General features: G+C 40.6%; 1 protein-coding gene across 1 annotated transcript; it reads left to right on the top strand.

Moving 5' to 3' along the window:
- Positions 1 to 283: 283 nt before the first annotated feature.
- On the top strand, positions 284 to 733 carry LOC121766835 (E3 ubiquitin-protein ligase RNF167-like). Its single transcript, XM_042163071.1, has one exon. The coding sequence runs from the start codon at positions 284 to 286 to the stop codon at positions 731 to 733; it is 450 nt and encodes a 149-aa protein (XP_042019005.1).
- Positions 734 to 12,245: the final 11,512 nt, after the last annotated feature.

The following is a 12,245-nucleotide window of genomic DNA, read 5'->3' as shown; positions in this document are numbered from 1 at the left end:
ACAATACTGCTAACCTCTCCTATCAACAACTAAGTGCTCCACTTAAAATTTGACGACGACAGTACTTATTGGTGAAATAGAAATTTGATCTCATGAATAGTCACCCCACTTATAGTAGACCTTTTAATACTCAAAACCTTACAATAGACAATTTTCATGACTTTTCAAAAGTCATGATTTGGAATCCCTTGGTATAAATGGGCAAAAACCCTCATCACTTAGAAACAAACAAAACACCATCACCATGGCATCCCTATCTCAAATCCTTGGGCAGATCTACACCATGGCCATGCTCTTCTTCTCCGTCCTCCTCCTCGAGCTCGCCATCCTCGTCCGTGGGGCCGCCTGTGCCTCAGCCCGCTGCTCCATCACCACCGATCAATTCCTCAAAATCGTCGACAAAAAGGCCCCCTCAGGGCGCTACTCGGCCGCGGGGACATCAGGCTTCCCCGCTGCCGAGTGCAGCGTTTGCCTCTCCCCTTTTGAAGAAGGAGACGAGGTGAGGAAGCTCAAATGCAAACACACTTTCCACAAAGGATGTGTCGACACGTGGCTGCAGCAGGACTCCGCCACGTGTCCCCTATGCCGCCGCCCAGTCCTCCCTGTCGACGTGGTGGTCAAGCACCGTAACCACCAGCTAAGGGAGTCCTACGACGGCGGCGATGAAGAGATCACGATCATGCTCTATGCTTTACATGGTAATTTCTTGAGGAGATTTTATAGATTTTTATAAAAATCTTGATTTAGAAGATTTTATTTTAATTACTTGGTAGGTAGTATATATACTATATACACTAGCTAGAAACGATTGTAATTTTTTTACATCATTTGTATCATGGAGATGGAATTATTGAAAGTTACTAGAATTTGGTGTTTTATCAGTTTTACTAGTTTAAATTATGCCATATCTATGAACAAACATTTAATTTACTATAATTTGCATGGTTTCGATCGATGTCTAATTAATTAAAATAAAACGTTTGAGAGTTATCTATTTTATTTAATAAATGGAGTATACGTTTTATCTATGAGCAAACATTTAATTTAAGGTGAGTAGGTTCCACACGAATTAATTAAAATAATCTATGGCGATTTAGGACTGCTTACCTACCACTATAATATAGGCATGTTTTTTTTACCTGTATTCGTGTTGACAAGAATTGGCTTATCTATATTCACACGGCAAAGTAATTTATAGTTAACCAAATTTTGAACAATTAAGGATCGATATTATTTTTCACCATTTTTATTATTTGAATTTCAATATTATTTAATTCCTCAAATTTGATATTTATAACTTTATCTTATAGAATATTCTACAACGATCGTAAGCATATTTATATATATGTTGATATATAAAATTGAGCAATTGGCTTCGTAACTAACGAGTCTTTTCAAAGTTTGTTTGGTGTTTTTCCCTAGCAAAACATAGACTAATTAGGCATTAGATAATAGCAATCTTTGGATTTTTCGTCATTGATATATTTATGTATAGTTGGAAAATTATTTGATGTTAGTGATTCTAACATATCTGTCGGCGGCATAGTTACATTCTAACAGCCTCTCCTATGGTTTATTATGTTATATTTTCCTGATATTTAATAATAATTTTTTTACTATCATATGTCCCAATGTTTGACAAATGCTCTATCATATGTGGGGACATGGTATATATGTCGTTAATTTGAGTTGGGTGAATAATTCGTTGTATACTTGTACCAAATTTGGATGAATGATTATGTGTCACACATCGTCTCTAAATATATATGTCATCTTTCATTTTATACCCTCAAATATTATGATGATAATCGTAAAACTTAAAAAGATTAATAGTAAAACATTGATTTTATGTTATATACATAAATTATGAATTTGGTGTTCTAGTTCATAATTTTTTAGGTATAATATAGAAGAAGCAAAACAAGAAATGAGAATAAAAAAAATGTTAAGGTATATTTAAATATACAATTCTTTTCTTTTATGTTATATACATAAATTATGAATTTGGTGTTCTAGTTCATAATTTTTTAGGTATAATATAGAAGAAGCAAAACAAGAAATGAGAATAAAAAAATGTTAAGGTATATTTAAATATACAATTTTTTCTTTTGGTTGATGCATGGTTCTATTTATACTCCTACGTTATAAATACATTTTAACTAATAAGGGTAGTAATTTCTTTATTATTTTTGTCAATCTCAATATTAAAAAGTCATAATTTATTGTTTGTGTCAATTTTGGCCCCATTCATTAAAAGGTTGTTTAATTAGGTAGAAACCAGTCTACCACAAACATTAATTTTTCATTAAAACTATATCCCCTAATTTGAGTTTGAGCACTAAACTAATGTAAGTTAAGTAAGAAGACCGTCTTAACATTAAGTGCACACATCTAGACCACTTAAAATCTTCGTTAGATTCCAACCATTCTTGCTATCTACTATCATATACATTATTATCTAATTCAAATACGATATGAAATACATTTCGAGGCATTAACAGCGAAGCCAAATGTTGAATATATATAAATTTAAAACAATAGCTAGTAGTATTTAAAAAATAGAATAAAATTGATTAAAATTAGTGGGTACTTATTAGAAGAACATATACAACCTAGAGCATCAACCAGAAGAAAAAGAGGACAACTGAAAAAATTACAAAAATTTTGTAAAATCACTTGGAAAGATGGAAAAGAGAGAGAATCAGAATGTCGTGATGTTCGAGAAAAAAGAATTTATAATATGAAACTCGTTCAATTGTAATTTAATTTATTTCAGCATAATGAATAATGTTTTGAACTAGACCCATCTTGATAAAAGATAGAGAGAGTAGTAGTAATTAACTAAAACCAACATCATACTAAATCAATTTACGGATATTATATACTCCCTCCATCATTTAAAAACTCGTATTTATATTTTAGGTAACCTTTTTATAATACGATAAAGACGCATTCTTCACTAATAATAATTTAATAACCTTTTTTATAATTTCTGTTTTAACTTTATTAATTGAGCATTAAAACTCGTTCCATTCTAAAATTCATATTCCTAAAGAGCGAAAGGAATGTGTTAAACACAAGAAAATATTTAAATAAAAGAATTCCCAAGTTATTTGTAATTTGGCTATAGGCAATCCCTTCATCCGCCATTAGGAGTCTCGGTTTATCATTTTAGTCCGTTCTTAGAAGTCCTGGTGGAAGAAGAAATTGCGCGGATCAAGTTATATGGAAAAATAACCGACCGGGTGGATCAGTTTGCAAATGTCGTTGCGACTTGATCAAGGCGCTTCTCTCTCTCACAAAAATATTTATAACTCCCTAACATGCAACCTACTTTTAACGGTAAAGCAGCAAGTACGGGATCGATCCCACAGAGAAACTGGTGCGTTGAGTGTGTGTTTAGTGAACAGGGTTTGGCTGCGGCCACGCTTTAAGTTGAGAGTTTTAAACTACTGGATTAAACTAAGCGGAATGTAACTATCTACTTGATCAAGGAACATATCATGCTGAAAACTGTAAACTGATCAGGTTGCGACAGACTGGAAATAAATGACTTAGCTACTTTAACATGCTACAAATCTACGAAACACTTTTCCATTCAACATTATGCAAGCTCAAACTTTGGATCTTAGTATTTAAGACTAAACTAAGCTCAAACAGTCAACAAGATTTCCAAAAACAAACAACTCTGATTTAAAGCAGAACTCACAACAGATCTTGGAAAATGCGGAATACAAATCAAAAGCGATCGTTTTCAACTACTTTAACAAACACGAAAGTTAACTAGGTAACTAGAACTGAAATGGAAGAAAGCTATAAATCCAGAGGTCCTCGGTCGGAACTGAAACGGTGGCGAACGGTCCGGATCTCTCTATCGCGCTCCCTTCTACTCTCTAGCTCACCATTCTAACTCTCTACTGGAAAACGGAACTAAAACTACTCATAAAAGAAAATAAACGGGAGAAGAAAGAAAAAGCCGAAGAACTCCCAGCTATGGCGATGCGCCCTCTATTTATAGGTTCTTCGTAACAACCTCCAGCTGTGATAACAAATTTGGCAGCGAATCTTCGTCCTTGCTGGAATTGTGCGTCTCATCCGTTGATACGGGTCCCCTTTTCTGTTTCGCCGTGGTCCTTGGATAACTGATTGAGGATCGCTTTCCAGCGCATCGGCTATACGTGCCCTCTTTCTGTTTTGTAGTGGTCCCCGGCTAACTCCTTGACCACCAACTTGATCAACCCACGCTGTTTTGGGCCTTTTTCGCCTTATGCGCCAACATGATCAGTTTGGCCTTACTGCCCTTGGTCAAGCGGCATTCCTGCACAATTAACGCTCGCTTTCCGTGTAAAACTGATCAAGTAGCCTACATTTTACCCTCTAAACCAATGCATGAAATAGGCCTTATCAAACTGCTCACACTTTAAACATACTTGTCCTCAAGTATAAAGCTAAAGAAAAAGAGAATAAGGCAGATTTCAGGCATGGTTTCTCATTCCAAGAAAGTAAAAGAAGAAGAAGAAGAAGAAGAAGAAGAAGAAGAAAAATCACAAGACTCATAACATAGACACATACTCACATAGATGCATAAAACCGAATAAACTTCCAACAATCATACCCGAGGTCGAGGTCAATCCATTTGCCAGCAGCTTATGTTTCCACCCTTTCACGTTCACTTGATCAAGGTGTCAGTTCGTCAAGATAGCTCAAATTTAAACCAACCGTTGGATTCAGTCAGTTACTCATTTATCACCAGAGATGTTAGGATTGTTCACTTAGTAATTTATGCACATAAATGCCTCGAATCGGACTACACAAGATAGTTCCTTAAGGTCTTTGTTATGGTTGTAACGAGGCTTAGGGTTGTAATGTGTTTAGGTAAGGTCCTAGGGGGTCTAGGTTAAAATTTGAAAATATAAACTGGAAAAAAGAAAAATGAAAAGCACATGAGTCAAGAGACTGAAGCTGCTGAGATCGGATGTGTGTTTTAAGAGCTCTTTCTTTAATGCAAATTCTTAGGTCCAGAGGATTCGCTAGAGCACAAGGTCTAGGAGATCGTGAACTTTCAGAATCCAGTTGTTGTCACAGCAAATCCCGCTTCAAAACCTCAACCCTCTACACTATTGGCTAGTATAGGGAAGTCGGGATCGAATCCACGAGGATGGAAGCGTTAGAATGCATTGAGAGAACTTTTGGATGGTTGGCTGCTGCCACGCAATACGAGGATTGAGTTTTAACTACTATGCCGGGGAATTGAAATCTAGTCTATTCTAACTACCAGATATGGAGAACTGAAAGTACGTAAAACATAAATGCATGCATGTTTCGTATCCAAAAGCAACTCGAGAGTATTAACCAAATTCCTGGGTCAAGTAAAAGAGTTTCCTAAAACAGTTAGACACACAACACACAAAGTAAACGACAAGATCTGATTTCTCTATTTGGCTACTAACAGAAAGCTGCAATTAACAAACTAAAGCGTCTCGACTATAACTACCGATCAACTTCATCTTCTCCAACAAGCAAGCACGAAAATAAACTGAACAGAACATGAAAACAGAGCATACTTCAGATTGAACGATAAACACCTTAATTAAACTACCAGGTATCAGATCTAATCTACTAGACTAAGTAAATAAGCAGCAACAAAGTTTTCCATGCAGATCCAAAAATACGTACTTCAGATTTGAACAATTAACAGAAATCTAAGCTAGATCCACCAGAGTCATCACCAAACAAACCAGATCCACAACTTTCAACATCATTCCAACTCCGATTCAATCTCAATTCAGTAGATCAACTCCGATCAACACCGATCTCAACTCCGATCAACAAATCAATTGCGAAAAGCATCCAACACAGTAAATCAGAGCAGTAAGCATCAGAATCAAACGAAAACTGAAAACGAAACTAGATTAACCATAAACTGTAAACGAGTCACAAACAATCGCCAAATTTCCGGCAAGGAAATCGACGAGGTAAGAGTACGTGCAGAAAATTAATTGTTTCTTCACCCCTTCTCGGAGTGGTGTTACACCTTCCAAATGAAAAAAAACAAAAATACCAACTAACTACCCCAGATCTCCCATTGAACCAAGTGCGTGAGCGAAGTGAGTGAATTTTAGAGAGTGAGCCGAAATAACCAAGGAAAATTTCTAACTAAGTGCCTTCTTTTCTCTCCCTCCTTTTTTACGCAATCTTCCTGGTATTTATAGGTGTGGCTCGGATCCCTAGGGCAACGGTCTTCTTGATTTGACGATTGTGCCCTCGAGGATTTCACTCATTTTTCTTCACTTTTTTCTCTTCTATTCCTCTGCCCTGGTAATTGTTCTTCGTTCTTGGGTTTGACAGATAATTCACGCACCTGGACTTATAAATGCATGTTAGCACTGTAGAAAACACAGAATTTATATATAAAATAGATGCATGAAACGAGCTTTATCAAACTGCTCACACTTAAACCATACTTGCCCTCAAGTATGAAAGAAAAGAAAAAAAGAAATAAGGCAAGTTTCAATGCATCCTCCCCTTTGAACCACCCTAAATAAAACGAAAACTCCTAGACCTAGACACAAACACACAGAAATCACAAAACAAAGAAAAGAAAACACATAGCGCATTAACTGATATTTTTTCCTAGCAGTCATCCTCACAAGTTTAAGGTCAATCTAAGCATTTACAGCCTCAGATTCTTTCCCCTCCCTTCTTCTATCCAGTCAAGCTGCCAGTTCGTCAAGATATCCTAAATTTTGCCTCTGTTAGATTTCCACGATCACTCATTCCTCACCAGGGACGTAAGGATCATTCGCTCTTTAATCTGCCATACCATTGACGCCTTAAGATTGATGCCACAGAATAGTTCCTTAAGGTCTTTCGTTGGAGTTGTAACGGGGCTAGGGGATTACAGTGTATACTGGTGAGAATCCTAGGGGATCTAAGTTCAGCAGTATAGGTAAAACAAGATGCGGACATGTGAACTTAGGGACAACTTGGTAACAATATCCCGTGTATGATTTCATCTTTCCCAACCTTATAGAGATGTTTCCTGGCTACTTAGCCTTATTTTCCTTACTTAATTTCACTGGGCCATAAAATTTTTCTGCCCTTCTCTTTTTTTTCCTTGCCCGTTTATAATCTCTGACATTTTCTTTTCTTCCTTTGTTTCTCAATCTCTCTTATACCCCTACCATCGAGCTACTCCATCCCTGCCCTTCTGTTCACATGGCATGAAGGCTAAAGGTTCCAACAAATGGATTTAGTTTAGTACAAGCCCAAAGAGTTCACTAGGGGGTGCATTTCCAATGAGCCAGGTTCAGCAGATTCAAAAGAATTAAGCTCAAAATGGTTATCCCTATTGCCTTTAGTCCTTACTATCTATGTCATTTTCCTTTAGCATCAATGGCAGCCACTCTCTTTTCTTTTCTTAAGTGTTTAGTAGAAAGTGTTCTACTCTAGGCTTATAACTCACATTTAAGAGGGCTTCACAGTAAGCTTAAATTCAGGCATTTCTATCGTTCTCACTTCTTCCAACTAACTTAGATTTATTAAGGAAAACGGGATTCACAAATTAGCATGTATCCTCTCTTCAATTACTCTCCCTAAGGGGCTTTTGCTATTTATTATACCAGTTATGCAAACACAGAACCTAAAAAAAACTTCTACTGACTCCTAGACCTAACAGAATATGTAGAAGACACTAACTGCACTAACTGCTTCCCCTCTCCCACTTCATTTATGCTTGTCCCCAAGGAATCCTCATGAAGTGGAAAGTAGGGCAGTTAGTGGCGATACAAACAGAAAAGACACAAAAAACACAAAGCACAAACTTCTCACACTTAGACCAAGCATTGGGCTTAGTGTAAGAAGGCAAAAACACAACAAAGCATGTACAAAACAAACTTCTCACACTTGGACCAAGCCATGGCCTAAGTGGAAGGAAGCATATATAAAAAAACGAACATCCTAGCATGCATACTAAAAAACTAAAACTAAAAAAAAACTAAAAGCTAAAAACATAAATTAAAATTTACTTGGTTATTGGGGGTGGTGATTCAATTTTGTCCCTGGCCCCTGCGGGGACCAGGTTTCTGAGGTGCTCCTCTGGGTAGAGTTGGTGTTGTTGCATCCTTCCTGGCCTTGGGCTGACTTGGCATCGGGATCTCTTTTCTCGAAATAGCAGTGGTGGTGGTGGTGGTGGTTGCTTCTTCCTTCTGACGCTTTGTTGATGTGCCGGCCGATTCGTTGGTAGTGGATGGGGCGGGCTTCTTCCTCTTCTTTACTGGCATAGTCACTGGGGCAGTCAGGGCGGATTTCTGGGGAGTAGCTCCTAGGGAAAGGCCTTGTAGGGGTCGAGCTGTTCTCTGATCCACGAAGTTGACCATCTTCATCATCAAGGTCAGGGCTTCGGTCATCTTATCGGTATGTACCCCTAGTGGCTCCTTTAACCCTAGAACTGTGGAGGTCAACGCGGATAACTCGGTTTTGACATCTTGTATGTTGACCCTCACTCCTTCCAGTTCCTTTTTCCACTCCAATGTGGCTGTCTCCGTCACCGAACTGCCTTCCGCTCTCATGGCTGCTTCCGTCTGTCCCACCTTATAGAAGTAAACTTCGCCATCTTTCGTGTATAACAACCATTTGTTAAAGAAGAAATCCACATTAAACTGCTCCGGGGTGTCACACATTTCTAGAGGTGGTACTGACTTTGCGATTTTTATCTTGATGTTCCGCTGCAGATATGCCCCGAGAAGATGACACGTATAGAGATGGCGCGATGTGTGGGTAGTCATCAGATGGCATGCTTGAGCCGACCAGTAGTCGAGGTGGACCTTCACACCTTGTAACATACACCAGGCGAAGTAAAGCTCAGGTGTTGTTAGGGTGGAGCTGACCTGCCCCATCAGATTGTAGCCAATAAAAATCTGGGCAAAACGGAGGAGGTGGTTGGTGATGTGGACTCCCCGTGATATGCTGGTCTTGAAACGCCCCCTACGTTTGTGCGTGATGAGCTCCCACGCCTGCTGTGTGTCAAATCCTGGGGTTTTTCTAGTGGGACCAATCTCTCTGTCGTCCCATCCTCCTCTGATATCTCATTCTCCATGGTCAGCAGTCCCAGTCTTAAGGACCACTCTCTGATGCTCATCGTGGTATCAACATTGAACAAACGGAATGAAATCGAGTCAGTTTCTATGTCTGTGGTAGACTTGAATTTGAACGATGTGAAGAACTCTTTAGCAAGGGCTACTAGCACCTCCGCAGTGTTGTGGCTCAGCAGCCATTCAAACCCTATAGCTCTAATATAAGAGAGACGGGTTTGTGAAACGAAGGAAAAAAATGGCTCAAATGGTTAAGTCCTAATACCTTTAGTCCTTACTACTTGTGCAATTTTCATCTAAGTATCAAAAGACAGCCTCTCATTTTTTTTATAAAAAATAATAGAAAGTGTTCTACTTTGGCTTATAACTCACATTTTAGAGAGGCTTCACAGAAGGATTTAAATTGAGCATTTCCATCATACTTACGTCGTCCAAACTGATCATGTTGAGCATTTAAGTTTTCACATGTAAACATACTGAATCCTTTTTCTAACTCTTCCCCAAGCATTCATATCTTTCATTTACCCAAATTTCATGCATACTGCCCTAACCCTCCCCCTCCCACTGCATATTAGCTCGCCCTCGAGCGACTTGATGAAGTGGAAAAAGGGTTAGGCAACGGAACAGGTATAACAAAAACCAAGTAAACTTCTCACACTTAGACCAGACATTGGGCTAAGTGGGAGATAGTGCCAAAAATCAAAATCATGCCGAAAACAAGAAAACAAAAGTAAAACAAGAACACATAGTCAAGAAAAAGACAAGAAATCCATAAACTTCTCACACTTAGACCAGACACTGGGCTAAGTGTGAGATGGATAAAAACATATAATTACAAACAAAAAACAAAAAAATAAAACAGAGATTGTTTTGAAATTGAAACGAGCTGGGTAAGATGGTATACTATTTCCTCCTGGATGGCTGGGCAGGGTGGGTAGAGGTGGGCTTGGTCGGAGTAGAGGTATGCCTTCCTTGAGGGGAGCGAGTAGAGGGAGGTGGTAGGTGCCTTGTGCTCTGTTGTCCCGCTAGGGCACTGGCTGGATCACGTACTGTCTCCAGCAGCCTCTCCATGACAGTCCCAATTCTGTTCATCTGCACCAGATGGGCTTGAGAGTTCTCCATCAGCTGAGCCATCATCTGTTCCATGCGCAGCTTCCAATCGGCGTCTCTCTGGGAAGCCTCCTCTGTCTGCGCTACCCTCGGGGTGGCCATTATCGCTAGCTAGGGCCCTTGATGTTTGCTCAGGCTAGCTGGGCGTTCAGATTGCCTCTGCCTTGCTTCTAGTTGGCCCCTTGATTGCTCCCTCTGGCCGAGAGTGTAGAAGTGAAATCTCCCATGTCTGCCTTTCTCCAGCACCTGTATTCTGAAAAAGTAATCCAAGTCAAACGGTTCAGGGGGAGGGCAACGAAGGGGGCGTCTAACACTATCTTGATTCTCTAGATTCCAATTCCTCCTTAGGTAAGCTCCCAGGAGATGGCACACGTTCAGGTGGCGAGCTGGGCGGGTAGCTATTTGATTGATAGAGTAAGCCAGCCAGAATCCCAAGTGGACCTTCCCCTGCTCCTTTATACACCACATGAAGTAGAGCTCGACTAGAGTGATCATGGCTGTGGTGTTGACTTGGCCCAAAAGGTTGCAGCCAAGGTAGACTTGAACGAGGCAGAGGGCAGGGTCCGCAATATGGTTCCCCCAGGACTCCGAGGTCTTGAATGCTGGAGCTTGTTCGTGGCTGAGGGCTTTCCAGGCAGCTTGCTGATCGAAATCGGCCTTTTTGTTCGGGAGGCCTATGTCGCGCCCGAACCATTCTCCATTGGCCACCTGGTTGTTTGTATAGAGTCCCATTCGAATGGAGAACTCGTTAAGGCTCATGTGCTGCGGGCGGCCAAACACCCTAAATCTGATGCTCTGGTCATCGAGGTCAGTTTCTCCAGTAAACTGGAAGGAGGTAAAGAACTACTTGGCTAGGACTTCGGGGACATGGGTTTCATCTATATCCAGCAGCCACTCGAAGCCTATTCCGGTGATATACTCCGTGAATTTCTCTTGATCATCTGGGTTCACAGCAATTTGGAAGTAGCCGCTATACCCATCAAGGAAGCTGAAGTATTGCTTCCCAGCCAATATCTCAAGCATTTGGTCAATAAATGACAGCTGGAAATGATCCTTCGTCGTGGCCGCATTCAGCTTCCTATAGTCTATGCACATCCTCCACCCAGTGACGGGCCTTGTTGGAATCAACTCATTTTTCTCATTCTTCACCACTTGGATTCCACCCTTCTTTGGCACCATATGAACTGGACTGACCCAGTTGCTATCCGGAATGGAGTATATAATTCCGATGGAGACCAGCTTGACTATCTCCTTGAGCACTTCCTCCCTCATGTTGGGGTTGAGCTTGCGTTGTTGGTCACGGTGGGACTTTGCTCCTTCCTCTAGCTGGATGTGGTGCATGCATAAGTCTGGGCTAATTCCTACCAGATCCGTCAACTTCCACCCGATTGCCTTCTGATTGCGCCTCAGTACCTCCACCAATTGCTTTTCCTGCCCCTGGGTCAACTGATTGTTGATGATTACTGGCAGCGTTTCATTCTCCCCCAGAAAGGCGTTCTTCAAATGTGCTGGAAGCGGCTTCAATTCATTTGCGGTTGTGGGTAATTCAGTAGGCAGAGGGTTCTCTTCCGCTTCTCTTCTCAGTGGGGTGCCTTGAGCAGGCAGCTTCTTGAGGCTTGACAATTGAGCGATCCTGCTTGACCCAGCTGGCCGCGGTCGCTCGCAAAAATCCATCACCGCTTTCGCGATGTCTTGATCATCCATCTCGCCAACTTTCGTAGCCTCGTACCAGTCAGCAATTTCCTTCTCAACCTCTTCGTCTACTGCGGAGTCGGTGAATTGCCTTTGTAGGAACTCCTCTTCGAGATACTCTTGTACCAGAGGCTCGGTTATCTCCACCGAGTACACGTTCTCACTGTCCGTCGGCCTTTTCATTGCTTCGTCAATGTTGAAAGTGAATTGCTCTCCTTTGAAGTCTAAACTGATCGTCCCATTGCGGACGTCAATTATAGTGCTGGCTGTGGACAGGAATGACCTTCCCAATAAGACTCCACTAGACTCCTTCGCTGCTGGCTCTGTCATTTTGATGACGAAGAAGTCGGC

Source organism: Salvia splendens, chromosome 15 (genome assembly GCF_004379255.2).
Source record: "Salvia splendens isolate huo1 chromosome 15, SspV2, whole genome shotgun sequence".
Lineage (NCBI taxonomy): Eukaryota > Viridiplantae > Streptophyta > Magnoliopsida > Lamiales > Lamiaceae > Salvia > Salvia splendens.
Note: the sequence above shows the minus strand (reverse complement) of the source record. Positions and strands in the feature narration are given on the sequence as shown.